Source organism: Callorhinus ursinus, unplaced genomic scaffold (assembly GCF_003265705.2).
Source record: "Callorhinus ursinus isolate GAN/ISIS: 27379988/994484 unplaced genomic scaffold, GSC_fseal_2.0 scaffold28, whole genome shotgun sequence".
Taxonomy (NCBI): Eukaryota; Metazoa; Chordata; class Mammalia; order Carnivora; family Otariidae; genus Callorhinus; species Callorhinus ursinus.
In genome coordinates, this window is record NW_027397090.1 from 13,372,912 (window position 1) to 13,395,843 (window position 22,932).

Sequence of the window (22,932 nt, forward strand, 5' to 3'; positions counted from 1 at the left end):
AAAATATAAAATAAAATAAAATAAATAAAATAAAATAAAATAAAATAAAATAAATAGAAGGGTTCTTATTTCCTGGGGAGGGTCTTGTGGCAAATGGGGTGGCATTCCACAGGGACTTTTTTTTTTTAGGATTTATTTATTTATTTGAGAGATAAAGAGAGAGAGTGTGTGTGTGTGTATGTGTGCACTGCATGCACAAGGCAGGGGAGGGGCAGAGGGAGAGGGAGAGAAGCAGACTCCACACTGAGCACGGAGCAGGATGTGGTGCTGGATCCCACGACCCTGAGATCAAGACCTGAGCTGTACTCAAGAATTGGATGCTCAACCGACTGAGCCACCCAGGCACCCCAAACATGGACTTCTTCAAACTGCAACTCCGCTAAGGTAGTTTTGTCAATGGAGGAAGGTTTCCTTCTTACATGGCAGACCTGTCTGCCAGTTGAAGTGCTTCAAAATCAGTTCCTCATGAAGAAAAAGATGGTTTTTCTCTTGGCTCCTAGAAGAACTAGCTACAGGGGTAGGGGCTCCAGCTTCTAGTCAACACATGAACCTCACCTTTAAGGGAACCATGAGCCCCCTGCTTACCTGGATTGGAGAAGGAGGTAGCCGGAAGGGCTCGTGTCTCATAAGCTGTGTCCCATCTTCAGGACCTACCTTCTCCAAGGTTCTTTGTTATCTGTAATATGGGGATGATATTATCTGCCCCAAGCCCCTCACAGATTCTTCCTGAAGAACTACGTGTTTATAGATGTAGAAATGCATCCTAAATTCTAAATGCTCGGCTGTGCAAAATGCTTATTAGTATTATTTCCTTCAGAGATTCCTTACTGCCACTTCTTAACCTTCTTGTCAGTGCAAAAATAAAAAGTGTTGATGGGCTGGATAGAACTTCATGACTCAGGCATGTGGTGTCCAGAGAATGAGAAGAAAGAAGTAAGCTGCAGGAGACACTAAAAATACTGGAGAAAAAAAAGCCAGCCCAAAGAGTTGAAATCAGGATAAACTCAGAAAACTTCAAAGTTATGTTCTTCCTAGTGTTCAAGATTAAACATTAGAAGCACCTTTCAATAACTGGCCTTTGAAGCATTTTGTGAGGAGATTATCCACCCATTTAAGATGAGGAATCGCCTAAGAACCTAAGGGTTTCCAAAAAGGTCATTGTTGGCAGTGAGGTGAAGCGAGAAAAGACAGCAATTCATTTCTTTCGCCCTTTAGGATTCCATTCAAATCCCATCGCTTCTCTGACAGCCTCCCTGACCCGCCCGGCAGACGGGAATTGGTCCTGGCCCTGGCGTTTCTCATCGCTGCCGCTCACACGCATTCACGTGCACTCAAGGTCTTGTGTCTCGAATTTCACTTGTTTCCCATCCAAATGGATTGTCAACTACTCGAGGGGAGAGATCATGTCCTACATGTACTCTGTGTCCTCACGGGGCTTCGGATATTCGGATAGTAGAAGGCACATCACATCAGGTGGTGCAGTCCGTTTCTAGAAAGTCTTTGTCGCACCTAGAGCACACGTGACCAATTGCCCTGTGGCCTAAGTAGTGTCATCCAACTTGATCTGTCACTTCCTGGATTTCCCGTTACATCTTTATCTCCATTCTCCTCCAGCTTCCTGTCTGTAGCCCCAAGTCAGGATCCTGAATCTTGATCTTGTAGCACCTGCTGGGGCATATGTTACCGATCCTTGCTTCGGGACCATGCGACTCGTCCCCCCAGCTGCTCAAAGGTTGGCAATGGTGGCTCTCAGCTGGGTCTGGTCTTACCAAATGCCCTCAGCCCAGAGAGCCACCTGAGCCAAAGCCACAGCCCTTCCTGAGGGAGTGTACATAAAAAAAGTGTGGGATGTAAAGGCCTTTGCCTCGAGGTGGTTCAAGCCCGATGGGTAGCGTCAGCTTGGGGACTCCTGTGCAATTAGATGTGCACTTTATTGTGACCATGCTGCAGCTTAACACCTCCTCTGCCCGGCACCATCCTGCGTCCATGGTTTCCCCACACATCAGGCTCCCAAGAGCCCCTGTGACAAAGTTTCTGCACGTAGCCCTCTGCAGCAGTCCGTTTCCGAAGGAGCCCGTTCTATGACAGATCTCACACATAAATAAGGGAATGAACAATGCCCACAGCACGAGGGACTGGGGAGAGCACCTCACCTACCACTGAGCCAGTCCCATCTGGCCAGGGCCCCCAGTACCCAGCAGTGAACACAGCCATCAGCCCGGCCGCCACATGCCAACAGAGTGAAGTCTGGCCACTCATGCCCTCTCTTTTCCATTTCCTCCCTCTGAGGCTTTCTGCAGGGATGGACATGCGCCCTCTCTGCACTGTCCAATTCCAGAACAATTAGTCCCTGTGGTTGCGGAGCCCTTGGAATGCAGCTAGTGTGACTAAGAAATTGGAAAAGTTTTAAAAACTAATTTACATTGAAATATAAACAACCACAGGTGCGCCATGGCTCCCATTTCGAAGAGAGCACCCCAGCCCTACCTAGATCACGAACCCAGCAGGTCTAGAAGGGCAGTGTTACAACGGCTCTGATTCCACCTGCCTTTACGTCCACTGCCCCATCATCTAGAAATAGCTGGTCTGACTCCTTAAAAGTCATCCTCAGGAGGCATATGTAGGAATGATGTACCAGTAAAGTCTAATTATTAAGTGGCCCAATAATGATTATGGACATTGTTAAATCTCGGTGCCAGAGAGCTTTGTTGTAAGTTCGAGTTGTTTAAAGCACATAAATCTATCCATGAATGCTTACCCTCATAGTCTTTTATTCTCCTGGCCCCCCGAAAAATTAGATGGAGAGACATGACCTGTGTTTGTGTACAGTTTAAATGAAGGAATACCCCCTTCCCTGATCAGATATGTGTATGCATTTGATCAATGCCTTTTTCTTTTCCATTTGGTCTGTAGGATTCCGGAGCTTCAGCTCTACGTTTCATACGTAAGAAAAGAAAAAGAGAGCAAGACAGAGCTGCCCTTTTGAGGTAGACAGGCTGGAAACCCATGGGAGACCTTTAGTCCTTCCCTGTTCCGTGGAAAAGGATGATCTCTTATTACTGACCCAGAAATGTCAGATGGGGCCCAGGGTGAGAGCACATGGCTGTACCTGGGCGAGTTCATGACCATCCTGCAAAAATGACTCCATGTACGTGCCCTCCAGACAAGGAGTCACTCACATCATCCTGTCGGCTGAGGGTCAGCCCTTACAAAATCAGTTTGAGCCACTGAAAACAACTGAAATTGAATTGACTGCAATTTGAAAATATTCTGTTTACTTAAAGCCCAGAAGCCTGGTGTGAGAAGAAGTATCCAGGCACAGGCGATGGTAGTTAAATTTGTTCATTTTTCTTTCTTGTTGCAATTTTATCTTTTCCGAGCAATTTAATGAAGACTCCAGAGGAAAGAATTAAATGTCTGCTGGTTCAATTACCAAATAATGAAAAGGTCGAAAGGAGCACCATGCACTGTGTGATGAGCTGCTATAAAAGCCTATTCTTAGAGGGAAAATCTTTTGTGGGCTGTTCACACTTGCATTTTGCCACCCACAAATTGTGCAGATGAGTGTCAGTGTAAGAAGCAGAAATCAAGAGCTGGTACGGGCCGCCCTGCACCAGGGTGAAAAGCTGGCCCACGGGAGTGTCTCATGATGCCCATGGCAGCAGCTGGAGGCACGGCAGAGGCCACAGTCTTCAACAGGAGGGACCGGGTTGGCATTAAATCCATCCTTTAAGAAGGTTCTAATCATGCTTGGCCCTGAATGCATTATAACTAGCCTGTCCTTAGGGCCACATGCAGGGAAGGTCTCGGGGGCCAAAGAGACCCGCCGTCAAGGATTTCAAGGATTCTGTGCAGTCCCCACAGCATTTGAAAAGCCACCCCTGCCTCCAACCTGCCCTACTAGTCACAGAAAAGGAAGATTACGGAAACACAAAAATCCTCTACAGAAGCCAAAACCAAAGATAACATAAAACTATGGCTTTGGGGATTCATTAGAACAATGGTTTTAAAGCTTTAAAAAATCAAGTCTCGCTGGAAATGATATACAAGCAAAGAGGCAGCTCAGTACAGACTCTCTTCGCCTCGACACCCACAGTGACAGTCTCTCAGCTCATGCTGGGGCCTCTCCAAAACCTTTTGATCCATAACACTGAAAGACTCAATGGCCAAGTCATCGTACAGCGCCTTTTTCACCTTTAAATTAAGTTCTACTTTGGTTACATAAGAGAATAGCATCATTCCTAGGAAATACACACTGAAATGTTTAAGGACAAAAAGCTATGATGTATGTCACTGGCCCAGAGATAAAAGTGTGTGTGTGGGCACCTGGGTGGCTCAGTCGGTTCAAGTGACTGACTTGATTGCGGCTCAGGTCATGATCTCAGGGTCGTGAGATCAAGCCCCGCATGGGGCTCTGTGCTGGGTGCAGAGCCTGATTAAGATTCTGCCTCTCTCCCTCTCCCCCTGCCCCTCCCCCCCCTACTTGTGCGTGTGCTCCCTCTCTAAAAAAAAGAAAAAGAAAAAAAGTGCATGTGTACATCCATCTCCCTCTCTTACCCACATAGCTGTAAACATTTACACACCTGTGTATACATATCTGTGTGGAGGAGATGAGAGAAAAGCAGGAGTCAATGATAAGGCACATGGGGTAAAATGGTGAACAACTGTGGAATCTAGGTAAACAGAATTTGGGTAGCCTTTGAAATATTCTTATTTTTACAACTTACCTATAAGTTTGAAATTATTCCAAGTTTCAAATTGTATAAAAAGTTTTAAATAGTTTAAAAAGTTTTTAAAATTTTAGGGGCGCGTGGGTGGCTCAGATGGTTAAGCGTCTGCCTTCAGCTCAGGTCACAATCCCAGGGTCCTGGGATCGAGCCCTGCATCAGGCTCCCTGTTCAGCGGGGAGCCTGCTTCTCCCCCTCCCTCTGCCTCTCCCCCTGCTCATGTTCTCTCTCTGTATCTCTGTGTCTCGAAGGAATAAATAAAAAAAAATCTTTAAAAAGTTTTAAAATTTTAAATTCTTATTCTTTTCTTCTCTTATGGATGAGCTTCTTGCTAGAGACCCTTATAATTATACAGCAGCTACACCCTGGGTAAAAGTGCCCACAAGGGCAGCCCCACTCTGTGAGGACAGCAATCCTGCTGATATGTCTAATCAGGATGAGGATTCTCTTGGAGAAACCAGTCACACAGACGGTTCTGGAATGGCTCTTCCCATGGTGTGCTGATGATTACTGAGAGCTTATGCTGGGGTTGGAGACAGGATTATGGCTAGGAAATGTAAGGATGTCTCTAGCTAATTTCTTCCTGTTTTTCCTTAAAATACTATAACCATGGGTATTAGGTTTTCAAGGTTTTAAAAAGAACTGATATGTCTCGAATCACCTTAAAATATATGCAAAAAAAAAAAACTGTATGAGAAAAAGAAGATCCCTGAATTATTTATGCCACTCTTTTTGTGGGGTGGTGTCTGATACAAGAGACAACAGGATCAATCTCTTATCAGAATAGAACCTCTCTGAAGATAGGTGTAGACCCTAATCAGTACTGTTACTCTTAAACAGAATTGTGGGATGCAATTGAATGTAAGTATGATTAAATGAGCAGCACCTGAGACAAAGTTCTATGCTCACCCCCTTATCCTTAGGAATGCATTTTAAGAACTATGAAAATCTACGAGGGGGCACCTTTAACTATAGGGTTCTCTCCTCATAAGCTTATATTCTCTTCTCCTTTTCTAGAATTCCATACTTAAAGTCTACTAGGATCATAAAGAAAAAGAAAAGGTGAGGTATGAACTGTAAAAAGTTATTTTCCACACATAGAACCAAATAGGATTAATATCTAGAATATAGAAATCATTCCTACAAATGAATTAGAATTAGAAAAATAATTCAAAATAAAAATTGTCCAAAAAAACAAAAACAAAAACAAAAAACTGAACAGGTATTCCATAGAAGAGAATGGCCAAAACACTCTGCAAAGATGCTCAAAGTCATTATTAAGTGGAAAATGCAAATTAAAACTGCAAACATCAAGTCATGTTGATATAAATACCAGATGGGCAAAAATTCCAAAGCCTGACAATACCAAGTGCTGACAGAATTGCAGAACAATGGCATTCTTGGTTACTACTGGACAGAGTGAAAACCAGAAGAGCCACTTTGGAAAACAAGTGAGCATTACAGAGCAGAGTTGAAGGTAGGCCTGACCTATGACCCAGCAATTTTACTGATGGGTATATGTTGAGGAACTCTAACAAAGATGTAGTGGGGAGTGTTATGCAAGAATATTCCTAACAACACTTTTATAATGGAGGCCATCCAAAGTTTGCCAACAGAACAATGAGCCAACAACTTGAGGCATTTCATACAAGGGAACACACTCCAGCACTAAAGATAAACAGACAACAGTTGTCTGCATCCACAAAATGATCATCGGGAACATAATGTGGGATGAAAAAAGCAAATTATAGAAGAATGCATACATTATGATTCTATTTATGGAAAGCTCATAAGGGATTTGTTTTTGGGGACAGAAATGCATGTGGTAAAACTCTATAGAACAAGGGAATGACAAACAAAAATTCAAGATAGCGGTTACCTCTGTTTAGAGCAGAAAGGAAAAGCAATCAGGACAAGATACATGGACCTTTAATGGAAATGCTAATGGCCTATTTCTGAAGAGAGGTACAGGGCCCACGTTCATTGTATCATGATCCTTTACACTTACACATTTTACAAATATTCTTTTGCATGTATCTAATTTTCAATAAAAATTTTTAAGAACTTATGAAGTAGCAAACGACCCAAAATATTTTATCCAACATTTGTCCGAAGGGAAAAAGCATATAACAACATGCCAGCCATTGGGCTCTTGCACTCTTCCTTTCCAAACATGCCACACTGGTCTACTTGTCTCCAGTCCTTTGCTCACTCAATCCAAAGCCAACCAACACCCTGAGCTACAGCTGGTTGTCCGGGACTGGGAGAATATTATGCGATGTTCATCAGAAGGAACGGCCAAGCTTCGCTCTCTGTCATCCTACCCCTCATTAAAACTCAGGCCTCCTCCAACTGTGAATGACAAGCACATTACCCTGTTCATGCACGTGCACACATACATCCATTCTCTGCAGCTTGATTGTGTTATTATTATATACAAGTATTACTGAAAGTGATTGTTACCTGACTCTTGACTTGGACTTATTCTCTAATATTTGTATAAATTTCATAATGGTAATAGAGTGCTATATTAAAACAAAGCATCTCCCTATCCTCCAATCGGAGCCTCAAATCTGAAAAAGCTCCCTGAAACACAGACATCTTTCTATGTTCCAAATACAACCAGGTAGCAACAGCTCCTTAAGCCCAAAGTAAAATTTAAAGTGAGTGGTGCAGCTATTGTCCACACAGCACTTAAGAACAAAATAAATCTACCTCCAGGGAAGTCTGACTCCTCACCTCAGTAGGTCATTAAAGATAAGAAAACATTCACCTCCCCCAGGCCCACCTGCTACCCTGTGGGTGGGGATGAAGAAAATTTTGCTCTATTTTCAGTATCATGAAATGTTTTAAAAACTGTTTTCCTATCAATGACTACAGTGAAGTCTGGCTTCTTGCAGCAGTAAAATCCCAACAGGAAAAAAAAAAAAAAAAACCAGACTGGTAAAAAAATTCTTCTAAATGACCTACCTGGAAGAGCCCATCACCCAGTCCCCTGAAGTTTACCGAAGACCTACTTAGTAGCCTCTGTAAAAATACAACCACTTACCTCAGCATATTGTGCTACCGAACTGGCTTCAACAGCATACACTCTCCTAGCTCCAGCCTGTACAGCAAAAAATGATAGTATTCCTGATCCGCAACCAACATCTAGAACAACCTGGAGGAGAAAGCAAAGACAAGAAAGTGTGAGAACACACGCAGGTGTCCTGGCCCCATGCCAGCTGTGAGCCTTGCCATCAGACTTAATTAAAGTACAAGCTTTGCTCTTTATAAGTGGTCTTACCTTGGCCGAGTTATGAATCTTTGTGAGACCCCTTCTTCTCAGATGTTTAACGGGGTTAACAATATCCACTTTTTAAGGTTTGCTATAGGGATTAACGAACATAAAATGTATATAAAGCACTTGGCACCTAATTGGTGTTTTTCAAATCATTGCTCTTATTATTATAGTTTCTTTGTAGCATGGATTGCTTTTAGTATGTTTAGGGCCAAGAAAAGTAAAGTGTCATGAATGAGCTTGCTTATCAAATCTGTTAGCATGAATAAAATGAAAACTGTCACCAGTTTTTATATGTTTTGTATGTTTTATATATATAATTTTATTAAATAAATAAATATATTTTTTATTTATTCAGAAATAGCTGAAGATAAAGTCTTTAAAAATCCAAAAGTAAGGTATGTGCTTGTTTTTTATCCAGGCTCCTCCACAAAGTTGGGGGTGGTTTATAAATGGAAGGTAGGAGGGTATTAACACAGCGGACACATGGAATCTACAGACACTTTTCTTCTTTTCTCTGTGTTCAGACCTGGGACTTAAATCGAGAAAATCACCATTCACTTGTGCACTCACAAGCACAAGGGCGCAAGATTTGGGCCGACACGCTAAGAGCAAGCGGTGGATGGCATGTATTGGATATCCTCCCCAAACACCGCCGAAGCCAAGGCCCAAATCTCAATCTGATCACTGAAATTTCAGGCTACGGAGCTCCTGCCACATCAATGACTTTGACTCTTAGCATCTTTCGGCACTAGCTTTGAGCAAGACATTTTGATTGGCTCCAAATGCTTACGATAAACATTTGAGTAAATAGCATTATTATGTCTACTTTGGAGGTGACCAAATTCAAGTGCAGACTGACCAACCAGCCCAAGTTCACTTAGCAGCAGACAGGGGAGTTAGGACTTGAATCTGGGTATTTCTGCCTTCACCCAAGCTCATGTTCCATGAAACCATACACTGTTTACTTAAATTCATCTTTACAGATCTGACATTTTTAACACAATGGGACCAATAGGCGATGTTTGACAAGGAAACAAAGTATTACTTTTTGTAGGAAATTTAGAAAAGTTTTTTTTTTTTTTTTTACTTAATAGCAGGAAAATTTTTCCAATAAAAAAATAGGAAATATCAAGATGGTGTGTGTGTGTGCGTGTCTGTGTGTTTTAACCATGGTACCACACTGTGCTGACACAGATATTGTGCTATTATTCTAAGAGAGCATGCTGTTAGTGACGGGTTCACAGTGCTCACTTACATTAATTCTAGAACCGTGGCTGTATTCCATATGGTTTCCTAGGGTTTGGGTAATCAGGAGCATTACCAATTGAAAATGTCACCCAGGCTCTGGAATTTGCTGTCAGGCTGTCTATACTTTTAGAAATACCAACATTCCCTTCCCCTCATCCTCCCTTGGAAATACATCTTCACATGGGCCCCACTCCGTTCCAAGAACACCGATGACCGCTGTTTAGGGAATGAAGGCCATTAAGGTAGACGGTACAATCCACAGCACCCTGTCCCCCCCCCCCAAAAAAAGATACACCAGATCCAAAAGAACCTTTTTGGAACCTTATTCAATAAAAATATAAAACTTTAGATTCCATGTTCAGTCCAAAATATGGATGGAAAATTAGGAAACAATGGAAATTGCACCTGCTTGCTCTGGTGACAGGTGCCCTAGAAATGTGTGAATGATGCTCTTTTTCTCTTTTATTAGGGTGCTTGAAGCACATCTCAGAACAGTGTTTTTCAGTTCTCTTGACCCTGCAGATTAAAACCAAAGCAATGTTTGCCACTAGGAGACAGAGGAGAGGGGTCATGGGGAGAAAGAGCAAAAGGTCAGAGATGGGAGGGAGCCTGATGCATGCGGTTCAACCTCTGTCAAACCAGTCCACTTGGTAGAAGATGCTCTAATAGCCCCAGACCATATCTAGAGAAGAGAAGAAAAATTACAAACTAAGGCAATTTTCCAAATACCTTATTTCAATACCTAATTTCAGGCCAAAATGACCTTATTCATTTGGTTACTTCAAAACGGAGCATAGGCCTTGGAAAAGCAGATAATGTCATCTGCTTTCCACTTGTGTATTTAAAAAATTAATAGAGGGATTTTCAGTCTGGGGCTGATGGGAGAGGGTGGGGAGTGAAAGGAACATTTTGCCTTGTCTACATAAGCCACGCGACATTGGAAAAAAAAAGCTTTGGCGGGATTAGAATAAATTCTCTGGTGAAAAAAAACAAAAAACAAAAACAAAGGCTGAAGCAAATATTTAGGTTCTAATGGAAATACACTATCCTTTCCAGTTGGGGTTTCCAAATCTGGGAGGAGAGAGGACGCTAACACAGATGGGGTTTCTAAAGGATGTTCTCCTGACACTATTTGATCATCAAGCCCTCCTTGGGATGGGAAGTACATAGTTTATCCCCATTTTATTGATAAGGTTACTGAGGCTTGGAGACACTGCTTCCAGCTCAAGGTAACATGGCTGGTAAGTAGCAGGGCCAGACAGTGCTCAGCCTCCACACCACTTTGGCCGCCTTCTGTGTGTCGAAAGATGAGAGGAAAGGGTGTTCCGTGTAGAGATGAAAATCTGATCACATCACGCCCTAAGGAGACACCACCAATGGTGCTACGCGGCTAAGGTACATTGTGCCTTCCCCACACTCTCGGCTCCTTATGAACTGGCACTGGAAACCAGCTCCTGGAGCCAAAAAGAGCCCAAACCCCTGGGTCACCCCTTTGGGAAGAGCCACTCAGAACACACTGGGCATGGCATGAAAAAGAAAGATTTTATTATGTTAGACCACTGAGATTAGAGACAGTTTGCTTTAGCAGTTGGCTTACTGCTGGGTGAAATCTCACATCTCATTTTTCTACCTGGGGAAGTGAAGACCAAGCCCAGAGATCACATCTTTGGGATGCTTTCTCTGACCTCCCCAGACAGTCAGTGTAGGCTGGGCTCTGTGTGCCCGGTACATAGCTCTCCAGGAGAGCTTACTACAGGATACTGCAAGTATTTCTTTACGTGTTTGCCTTCCCTGCTGGACCCATGAGCTCCCTAGAGACAAAAATCACATCATTTACCTCTCAGGCCCTAGTACAAGAGGAAAACAAAAACCATTAATAAATATTTGTTAACTAAATGACTGAACGCAATGACTTAATAGGGCAGTCTCCTCATTCCAACATTGCCTTGAACTATCTCTGAAAAAGGCTTATCGCTTTTTCCAGCCATCTCAACTCTGGGAGTGTTCCTGCATGAAAAGCTAGCAACCAAAGAGGCTAAGCCCAGGATGCCCTTGCCTTATTAAAGACATATCCTGAACTGTTTTACCCAAACTTACCTTCTGCTTCCTGGCCTATTTCTTTTTTTTTTTTTAATTTTTTATTGTTATGTTAATCACCACACATTACATCATTAGTTTTTGATGTAGTGTTCCATGATTCGTTGTTTGTGCGTAACACCCAGTGCTCCACGCAGAATGTGCCCTCTTTAATACCCATCACCAGGCTAACCCATCCCCCCACCCCCCGCCCCTCTAGAACCCTCAGTTGTTTTTCAGAGTCCACCGTCTCTCATGCTTCGTCTCCCCCTCCGATTTACTCCCCTTCGTTCTTCCCCTCCTGCTATCTTCTTCTTTTTTTTTCCTTAACATATATTGCATTATTTGGTTCAGAGGTACAGATCCATGATTCAAAAGTCTTGCACAATTCACAGCACTCACCATAGCACATACCCTCCCCCATGTCTATCACCCAGCCACCCCATCCCTCCCACCCCCCACCACTCCAGCAACCCTCAGTTTGTTTCCTGAGATTAAGAATTCCTCATATCAGTGAGGTCATATGATACATGTCTTTCTCTGATTGACTTATTTCACTCAGCATAACACCTTCCAGTTCCATCCACCTCCTTGCAAATGGCAAGATCTCATTCCTTTTGATGGCTGCATAATATTCCATTGGGTATATATACCACTTCTTCTTTATCCATTCATCTATCGATGGACATCTTGGCTCTTTCCACAGTTTGGCTATTGTGGACATTGCTGCTATAAACATTGGGGTGCACGTACCCCTTTGGATCCCTACATTTGTATCTTTGGGGTAAATACCCAGCAGTGCAATGGCTGGATCGTAGGGTAGCTCTATTTTCAACTGTTTGAGGAACCTCCATACTGTTTTCCAGAGGGGTTGCACCAGCTTGCATTCCCACCAACAGTGTAGGAGGGTTCCCCTTTCTCCACATCCCCGCCAACATCTGTCGTTTCCTGACTTGTTCATTTTAGCCATTCTGACTGGTGTGAGGTGGTATCTCATGGAGGTTTTGATTTGGATTTCCCTGATGCCGAGCGATGTTGAGCACTTTTTCATGTGTCTGTTGGCCCTTTGGATGTCTTCTTTGGAAAAATGTCTGTTCATGTCTTCTGGCCATTTCATGATTGGATGATTTGTTCTTTGGGTGTTGACTTTGATAAGTTCTTTATAGATTTAGATACTAGCCCTTTATCTGATATGTCATTTGCAAATATTTTCTCCCATTCTGTCGGTTGTCTTTTGCTTTTGTGGACTGTTTCTTTTGCCGTACAAAAGCTTTTTATCTTGATGAAATCCCAATAGTTCATTTTTGCCCTTGCTTCCCTTGCCTTTGGCGATGTTTCTAGGGAGAAGTTGCTGCGGCTGAGGTCGAAGAGGTAGCTGCCTGTGTTCTCCTTTAGGATTTTGAAGGACTCCTCTCTCACATTTAGGTCTTTCAACCATTTGGAGTCTATTTTTGTGTGTGGTGTAAGGAAATGGTCCGGTTTCATTCTTCTGCATGTGGCTGTCCAATTTTCCCAACACCATTTGTTGAAGAGACGATCTTCTTTCCACTGGACATTCTTTCCTGCTTTGTCAAAGACGAGTTGACCACAGAGTTGAGGGTCCATTTCTGGGCTCTCTGTTCTGTTCCATAGATCTATCTGTCTGTTTTTGTGCCAGTATCATACTATCTTGATGACAGCTTTGTAATAGAGCTGGAAGTCCGGAATTGTGATGCCGCCAGCTTTGCTTTTCTTTTTCAACATTCCTCTGGCTATTCGGGGTCTCTTCTGGTTCCATACAAATTTTAGGATTACTTGTTCCATTTCTTTGAAAAAAGCGGATGGCATTTTGATGGGGATTGCATTGAATGTGTAGATTGCTCTAGGTAGCATTGACAGATTCACAATATTTGTTCTTCCAATCCATGAGCATGGAACATTTTTCCATTTCTTTGTGTCTTCCCCAATTTCTTTCATGAGTCTTTTATAGTTTTCTGAGTACAGATCCTTTGCCTCTTTGGTTAGATTTATTCCTAGGTATCTTATGGTTTGGGGTGCAACTGTAAATGGGATCGACTCATTAATTTCTCTTTCTTCTGTCTTGTTGTTGGTGTATAGGAATGCCACTGATTTCTGTGCATTGATTTTATATTCTGCCACTTTACTGAATTCCTGGAGGAGTTCTAGCCGTTTTGGGGTGGAGTTTTTTTGGTTTTCCACATAAAGTATCATATCATCTGCAAAGAGTGAGAGTTTGACTTCCTTTTTGCCGATTTGGATGCCTTTGATTTCTTTTTGTTGTCTGATTGCTGAGGCTAGGACTTCTAATACTATGTTGAATAGCAGTGGTGAGAGTGGACATCCCTGCCGCGTTCCTGACCTTAGGGGAAAGGCTCTCAGCTTTTCCCCATTGAGAATGATATTCGCTGTAGGTTTTTCATAGATGGCTTTTATGATATTGAGGTATGTACCCTCTATCCCTATACTCTGAAGAGTTTTTTTTTTAAGAGTTTATTTATTTATTCATGAGAGACAGAGGAGGAGAGAGAGAGGGAGAGAGAGAGAGAGAAGCAGAGGGAGAAGCAGGATCCCAAGGAGCAGGGAGCCCGATGTGGGACTCGATCCCAGGACCCTGGGATCATGACCTGAGCTGAAGGCAGACGCTTAACCATCTGAGCCACCCAGGCGCCCTGAAGAGTTTTGATCAAGAAAGGATGCTGTACTTTGTCCAATGCTTTTTCTGCATCTATTGAGAGGATCATAGGATTCTTGTTCTTTCTTTTGTTAATATATTGTATCACGTTGATTGATTTGTGGATGTTGAACCAACCTTGCAGCCCAGGGATAAATCCCACTTGGTCATGGTGAATAATCCTTTTAATGTACTGTTGGATCCTTATTTGCTAGTATTTTGGTGAGAAATTTTGCATCCATGCTCATCAAGGATAGTGATCTGTAATTCTCCTTTTTGATGGGGTCTTTGTCTGGTTTTGGAATCAAGGTAATGGTGGCCTCATAAAATGAATTTGGAAGTTTTCCTTCCATTTCTATTTTTTGGAACAGTTTCAGGAGAACAGGTATTAATTCTTCTTGAAATGTTTGGTAGAATTCCCCTGAGAAGCCATCTGGCCCTGGGCTTTTGTTTGTTGGGAGATTTTTGATGGCTGCTTCAATTTCCTTAGTGGTTATAGGTCTGTTTAGGTTTTCTATTTCTTCCTGGTTCAATTTTGGCAGTTGATACATCTCTAGGAATGCACCCATTTCTTCCAGGTTATCTAATTTGCTGGCATAGAGTTGCTCATAATATGTTCTTATAATTGTTTGTATTTCTTTGGTGCTGGTTATGATCTCTCCTCTTTCATTCATGATTTTGTTGATTTGGGTCATTTCTCTTTTCTTTTTGATAAGTCTGGCCAGGGGTTTTATCAATCTTGTTAATTCTTTCAAAGAACCAGCTCCTAGTTTCGTTGATCTGTTCTACTGTTCTTTTGGTTTCTAGTTCAATGATTTCTGCTCTGATCTTTATTATTTCTCTTCTCCTGCTGGGTTAGGGTTTATTTGCTGTTTTTTCTCTAGCTCCTTTAGGTGTAGGGTTAGGTTGTGTATTTGAGACCTTTCCTGTTTCTTGAGAAAGGCTTGTATTGCTATATACTTTCCTCTTAGGACTGCTTTTGCTGCATCCCAAAGATTTTGAAGAGTTGTGTTTTCATTTTCATTGGTTTCCATGATTTTTTTTAATTCTTCTTTAATTTCCTGGTTGACCCATTCATTCTTTAGTAGGATGCTCTTTAGCCTCCATGTATTTGAGTTCTTTCTGACTTTCCTCTTGTGATTGAGTTCTAGTTTCAAAGCATTGTGGTCTGAAAATATGCAGGGAATAATCCCAATCTTTTGGTACCAATTTAGACCTGATGTGACCTAGGATGTGATCAATTCTGGAGAATGTTCCATGGGCACTAGAGAAGAATGTGTATTCCGTTGCTTTGGGATGCAATGTTTTGAATATGTCTGTGAAGTCCATTTGGTCCAGTGTGTCATTTAAAGTCTTTATTTCCTTGTTGATCTTTTGCTTAGATGATCTGTCCATTTCAGTCAGGGAGGTGTTAAAGTCCCCCACTATTATTGTATTGTTGTCACTGTATTTCTTTGCTTTTGTTATTAATTGCCTTATATAATTGGCTGCTCCCTTGTTAGGGGGATAGATATTTACAATTGTTAGATCTTCTTGTTGGATAGACCCTTTAAGTAGGATACAGTGTCCTTCCTCATCTCTTATTACAGTCTTTGGCTTAAAATCTAATTTGTCTGATATAAGGATTGCCACCTCAGCTTTCTTTTGGTGTCCATTAGCATGGTAAATGGTTTTCAACCCCCTCACTTTCAATCTGGGGGTGTCTTTGGGTCTAAAATGAGTCTCTTGCAGACAGCATATCGATGGGTCTTGTTTTTTAATCCAATCTGATAGCCTGTGTCTTTTGATTGGGGCATTGAGCCCATTTACATGCAGGGTAACTATTGAAAGATATGAATTTAGTGCCGTTGTATGGCCTGTAAGGTGACTGTGACTGTATATTGTCTGTATTCCTTTCTGGTCTATGCTGCTTTTAGGCTCTTTCTTTGCTTAGAGGACCCCTTTTAATATTTCTTGTAGGGCTGGTTTTGTGTTTGCAAATTCCTTTAGTTTTTGTTTGTCCTGGAAGCTTTTTATCTCTCCTTCAATTTTCAATGACAGCCTAGCTGGATATAGTATTCTTGGCTGCATATTTTTCTCATTTAGTGCTCTGAAGATATCATGCCAGTCCTTTCTGGCCTGCCAGGTCTCTGTGGATAGGTCTGTTGCCAATCTAATGTTTCTACCATTATAGGTTACATATCTCTTCTCCCGAGCTGCTTTCAGGATTTTCTCTTTGTCTCTGAGACTCGTAAGTTTTACTATTAGATGTCGAGGTGTTGATCTATTTTTATTGGTTTTTGAGAGGGGTTCTCTGTGCCTCCTGGATTTTGATGGCTGTTTCCTTCCCCACATTAGGGAAGTTCGCTGGTATAATTTGCTCCAATATACCTTCTGCCTCTCTCTCTCTTTCTTCTTCTTCTGGGATCCCAATTATTCTAATGTTGTTTCGTCTTATCATATTGCTTATCTCTTGAATTCTGCCCTCATGATCCAGTAGGTGTTTATCTCTCTTTTTCTCAGCCTCTTTATTTTCCATCATTTGGTCTTCTATATCGCTGATTCTCTCTTCTGCCTATTTATCCTAGCAGTTAGCACCCCCATTTTTTATTGCACCTCATCAATAGCCTTTTTGATTTCGATTTGGTTAGATTTTAGTTCTTTTATTTCTCCAGGAAGGGTGTCTCTAATAACTTCCATGCTTTTTTCAAGCCCAGCTAGTATCTTTAAAATCATGATTCTGAACTCTAGGTCCGACATTGTACTAATGTCCGTATTGAGTAGGTCCGTGGTAGATGGTACTATCTCTTGTTCTTTTTGCTGAGGTGATTTTTTTCGTCTTGTCATTTTGTCCAGAGGAGAATAGATGAATGAGAGAACAAAATGGTAACAGGTTAACAACGTCCCCAGCAAATATACTCTAAACAAATCAGAAAAGACCTGAAACCAGGGGAAAAGAAAGGGAAAGAAAGAAAAAAGAAAGAGGGAAAAAAGAAAAAGATAAAAACAAACAAAAACATAACAAAACAAAACAAAAAAACAGAATATGATCAAATATGATCAGGCTAGTGCATAGATCAGTGCCACACACTAGGTTTTGGGTGTATTTTAGTCTGTTAGAAGAAAGTGCCTCCTAAAATTTTAAAGAAAAAAAGACTTATATATGTACAAAATAAGGGTTGATACAATGAAGGGATGGAAGATGACTGTAAAGATGAAAATTATAAAAGATTTTATAAAAGGAATTCATAAGATAAGAAGTTGTTTGAAAAAAGAAAGAAGATTTAAAAAAAAAGAAAAAAAAGGGAGAGAATGTGATCAGGCAGGAGACTAGAACAAAGCCATACACTAGTGATTTAGGGTATATTTGATCTGTTAGAAGAAACTGTATCTCAAAATTTTAAAGAGAGAACAACTTATATATATATGCCAAAAATAAGGGTATCTACTATGAGGGGATAGAATGTGGCTCTAAAAATGAAAAGTAAAAAAAGTTTTTTTCAAAAAGGGATTGATAAGATGTTGGTTGAAAAAGGGAAAAAGAAAAATTAAAAAACAGTTAAAAAATTAACTTTGAAAAACTAATGAATCATGGTAAAAAAGCCATGGATTCTATGTGCAGTATTCCCCTAGCGCTGGAGTTCTCCTGTTGTCCTTGATCGGTAAACTTGGTCTTGGCTTGTTGGCTGTTCGTGCTGATCTTCTGGGGGAGGGGCCTGTTGCCGTGGTTCCCAAGTGTCTTTGCCGGAGGTGGAATTGCCCCGCCCTTGTTGGTCTGGGCTAAGCAAGCTGCTCGGGTTTGCTCTCAGGAGCTTTTGTTCCCTGCAAGCTCTCGGTACAGCTTTGGAGGACCAGGGTGAAAATGGTGGCCTCCCAATCTCCGCCCGGAGGAGCTGAGAACTTGTGGCCCCGCTCCTCAGTGCGTCCCCAGAGAAAAGCAGTCCCTCCCGTGTCCCCGGTCTCCGGCCGCACTCCGTGCTCACCTGGCCTGTGACCGAGCGTTTCTATGTCTGGCACCCGACCCTGTGTGGAGTCTCCAAACCCAGCAGATCCCTGCAGTGTGCTCCCGCACCGCTCCTCCCGGGGGAGGAAGGGGAGTCTCCCCGGCTCTGCCGCTTGTTGGTCCCTGCTGGAGGAGCAGTGGCCCGACTGGGCCGCGGATCACAGTTTATGGCAACCCCGAGCTGGGAGCCCGCGCCTCGGCTCCGTCTCTGCAGCCGGCTTCCCCGCTCCGATACCTGGGAGCTCTGCCGCACTCAGGCTCCCCCGGTCTTTCTGTGACCCCGAGGGTCCTCAGACCACACTGTCCCGCGAGGGTTCCACCCCCCGCTTAGCCACTGCAGCGACGTCCCTCCGCAGAGCCAGCTTCTAAAAGGTCCGATTTTGTGCTCCGCGGCTCTAGCACTTGCCAGAAGCGGCCGACGGAGGCCCCCTCCCCCGCCGTCTATCCTCCCGAATATCGCCTCGGATTCACTTCTCCACACGTCCTACCTTCCAGTAAGTGTTCACTTCTCTGTTCAGAGAGTTGTTTCTATTCTTCTCTTCGATCTCCTGTTGAGTTCGTAGGTGTTCAGAATGGTCTGATCCCTGTTCAGCTGAATTCCTGAGACCAGGAGAAATCCAGGTCTCCTCCTCCTCCTCCTGGCCTATTTCTTATTTCTTGGCCTCCAAGCCACCTCACAGACCTGACGTTTATACAGTTTCTCTTCATGATCTCTGTCCTTCCTCCTTGACTTTGATCCCAACATGTCCCTTGGGTCACTCTTGTGACCATCTGTGGCAGGCTTCATGGAAGGTTCCATGTTCCTTTCTGCCCCAGGACCTTAGTACATGCTGCTCCCGTTGTGTGGGGGTGCTCCCCCCTGCACACTCTATCATATCAGTTTATGGCAAATTTTTTTTTACCTACTCAGTGCTAATTGTGCTGGCTCTTTTCTATTTGCTTCTCTAGATCTGTGCTCCACTCTCCTCCACCTGCTCTTTGTCAGGAGGCTAACCTATGTGGACTGCACCAATGGCTTCCTTGCCATTGGACTCCAGGTGGAAGCAGTCAAGAGAAAGGACAACAGGAAGTCAAAGTGAGGACAGTGAGGTCAGGTGACTTATTCTCCTGGTCCTCCTTCCTCGCTCTCCACGGATCAGATGTCCCCGCTACCCAAAGCCGCAGTTTCTACTGGGCTTCCATCTTTACAGCTATGACCATCCTCTCCAGTCTCCACTCTTGCTAGTGCCAGGCTGCTTCACTTCCCTATGCTGGTTCCCTTAACTGTGCCCATATCTTGGTATACAGTCCCGTTATTTAACTCTCCTAAAGCATTGTGTCAGGTGTACCATCTCTCTCCGGCAGAGTCCTTGGCTGATATACCAACTCATCCTTCAGATTCCAAATGGCTCTCCATGAGAGAAGACATCCCTACTCTTTGCTCCCCTCCCAAGCGAAGTAAAGTCCTCCTCTTGTATGCTCTCTTATCATCACCTCCTCATGCCCTTCCTTTATAACACTCATCACAGTTATAGTTTTCTATCCAATGAGTGATTATTTGATTAATGTCTGCTCCCCTGGACTGTAAGGTTGATTAAGGGAGAGGCTTCCATCTGCTTCTCACCCACCACTGAATCCCTGATAATAGCACAGGGTCTGGCACATAGTAGAGACACTCACTAAATCTCTGTTGAACAAACTGAATACATAAAAATGTGTCTCACTACCACAGATTGGGAACCAATCCATTACCCAGAAAATACTACCTCCTGAAAAAGCACCTTCTACCGGCATAACACATCCTCTCCAATCTAGTGATCCTAAGCATCCTTCAAAGGATGATTTTTTTTTATATTGTCATATTATCATGACACTATGATCCAGTTGGCTCTTGTATACAAGTGCTCCTCTGGAGAGAGAATACATCCTCAGCTGCCCCTGATACACAGGCAGTAACTGAAGACATGGCTAATTTGGGGCTTACATGGGGGAGCATAAGAAAATGGTATGAAATCCTGCCAGAACGAATAGGGAAAAGTCAACAATTGGTCCATGTAATAGTGGCCAAAAATTCTGAGACTTTATTTGTAAATAAAGTAAGTTTAAAAAATATTAAAAAGATAGGGTCATCCTTTTGCTTATATAGATGATTTTAATTACATGCTTTAGTGGTTTTCCTGGGCAAAGAAATCCTGCAAAATGTTTGGACAGAGCTAAAAAAGCTCCAAGTGGGTTCAAAGCTCTTTATTTGGATTTACTAGATTAAAACTAATGAGGAATATCTGGGTCTTTATGGAAGTGTGAAATAAAATTATTCTTGAATAATGGAGTAAAAATAAAGTAAATATGTACCATTTGTTTTATACTTATTGTGTTGTTATGCCTGTGTAGGCATCACCTTATTTACTTGTGATGACAACTCTGTAATCAGAGCACTATTAGTTTCTCCATGTTGTAAAGAGGCTGAGAATCTGATGAAGTTCAAGCTGTGTACTTAATAAATGGCAGAGATGAAATTAAAAAAAAAAAACAACAACATACCTAATTCAAACCCTGCTCTCTTAACCATTCCCTTCACCTTCCAGCTATGTTATTCCTTGTACTATTCAGGCTACAGTAATATTGTCCACATGTAGCCTTCTTTTTGCCCCCGGATTTTTACAATTGCCTTCCAAGAGTGAGGTCCCGATCATCCCACAATCCATTCCTTGTGTTATGCCAGTTATTATTTATTATTTGTGCATTTTCTTTCTTTGCTTGAGCATATCAATTGCTGATCTGAATTGCAATTCCCCAACTGCAATTTTTCTTTGCCCTGTATGCCTAAATTCTGTGCCCAACCCACCTGTCCACTTCCATGGCCAGCAGTGCTTCTTCCGGCCATCCTCTTATTAAAACTGCGACACCCCCACCAAACCACCCACAGTGATACACAACCCATGCTCTTGCAGCACTGTGCACACTACCACCATTACGTGCTATGGACTGCCTTCCTCCATAGACTGCACCTAACTTTGCCACTATCTCTCTTGACTGACAGATGGACTAGAAAGCTTCTAGGTGGTAACAGAATGAAGGAAACTGCACGGCCTTTTGTGGTCAGAGAAGAAAAATTCCAAATAATCTCAAGGCCTGCAGAAGACATCCCTTAAGAAGACTTAAATCTTGTACAGATAATTAGCGCTTTCATTACGGCATAAGAATCCTGCTGTGATAGCTCCTCAGAAGACAGGATTCTATGTCTGCTGTGCAGTGAAACTTGGATTCAACCAAAGAGCTGTCTGTATTTAAATAATGCATACTTAGTGCTTAGGAAACCTTGCTTCATCCTGCCTGGTCTTCTGGAAGAGGAGAGATAAACCCATCACCAATCTTTTAACCACCTTTTCCCCAGTTCTCCCATGATTATGGAAAACACAGAGTATGTTGATCACTCTTAGTTTATCTTCTGATGATTAACGCCCTTCATATGCTGCCAATGGTCTTAGATGAGTGCACCTAGCCCCAAAGCTTTAGACACTCCATCGGACATCTATTAAATGCCTCATGTTACCCACCGTGCCAAGCACTGCTAGGGGCTGGGAATGCAGAGATGAATACAGAGAGAGATGTGTAAGAAAGAAGCATGACAATATGTTATGGTGGCAATGATCGAAGGATATAAAGGGCACAGCAAGAATATGAAGGAAGAATATACCATCAAGGAGTCTGGAAAGACTTCAGTGAGGTAAACAGAGCAATGAAAATTGAAAGTTGAGTCAGTGTTATGCTCTTGGCATTGAGGGAGTGGCTGAAGCACCTGTGAATGACAGAGCCAGTCACATTTAGGAGACGGTAAATTTCCTCAGGAGCACGATCTGTACGCTAGAGGTAGAAGTAGGCTGACACATGAAACAGGAACATGGCACGACCAGAAGCTGGAGAAACTGGTAGATACTTGATCATAGACAGTCTTACATACAAGATCAAGAGCTTGGACTGGATTCTTAAGCAAAGAAGGATCATAAAATGTTTCAACAGGAGAATTCTTTCACTGTTGCATTTTTTAAAGTATTTTATTTTTTACTTAAAAATTTTTAATTTACATATAGCTGACACACAATGTTATATTAGTTTCAGGTCACTGTTGCATTTTAATGGCATCACACCGGTGGCATGGGTTGGAGGGCACAAACTCGGAGTAAGCAGAGCTCAGAGGAAGCAGAGCAAATCCAGGTGGTTCCTAACCAATATCAGTCCCTTCTTCCTTCCTCTCAGGACCTCAGTATTAGTGAGTATTTATTCCCCTGCATGTGGTTTACCATCCCCCAGTCTGAGGGAGGGATGCTGAACCATCTAGCACAATCCCAGCTAGTTCCCTTCCTCTTGCCAATGATGGCTTGAGGCTTGGGTGTGTGATATAATGTTATTAATGAGACCCGAGGGGACGTCTTCTGGGGGCTTTTGGGAAATAGTTTCTCCCCCCTAAGACAGACACACAGAAAAGATGCCTCTTCCTTTTTGGACATGGTTAAACTAGGGTGTGATGTTCAGAGTAACTGGGTTAAAACACCTTGGAGCCATACCACCTCCAACTGTTCTAGCCAACTTGAGTGAGGTGCTTCTCCTGTGTAAAGCCAAAGATATTTTTACTCTGGTCCAAGTAGGAAAACTAACTGGAAGACTGGCAACTTTCCAGGAAAGGTACACTAAGAAGGAAAACTGAGAATGAGCTGGGGGACAGAGGGGAACGGAAGAGTTGCAAAAATGCTAAGTTAATAGAAGCTAAAGGATTTGGAGACTGGAAAGGAAAAGAAAAGGTCTAGATTGACTCCCAGGTCCCTGGCTGGGGTGGTGTTTATAATCCATTCGGGTTTTGCGTCATTCCAAAACGGAACATTTGCCTCGCTGTTTGGCTGGAGTGTCCCTAGAAAGCAGGTGTGCTGATCTTCAAAACTGGGACCTGAGTTTCACTGCTCCTGCTGCT

At 42.6% G+C, this 22,932-nt stretch overlaps 1 protein-coding gene across 1 annotated transcript in view; it reads right to left on the minus strand.

Moving 5' to 3' along the window:
* Window positions 1-22,932, minus strand: part of LOC112838587 (histone-arginine methyltransferase CARM1-like) — a 183,679-nt gene that overhangs the window by 74,163 nt on the left and 86,584 nt on the right. Inside the window, exon 5 of the mRNA XM_025891358.2 lies at window positions 7,777-7,887. Within this exon, the coding sequence (XP_025747143.2) occupies window positions 7,777-7,887 (111 nt within the window). The remainder of the gene's footprint in view (window positions 1-7,776; window positions 7,888-22,932) is intronic.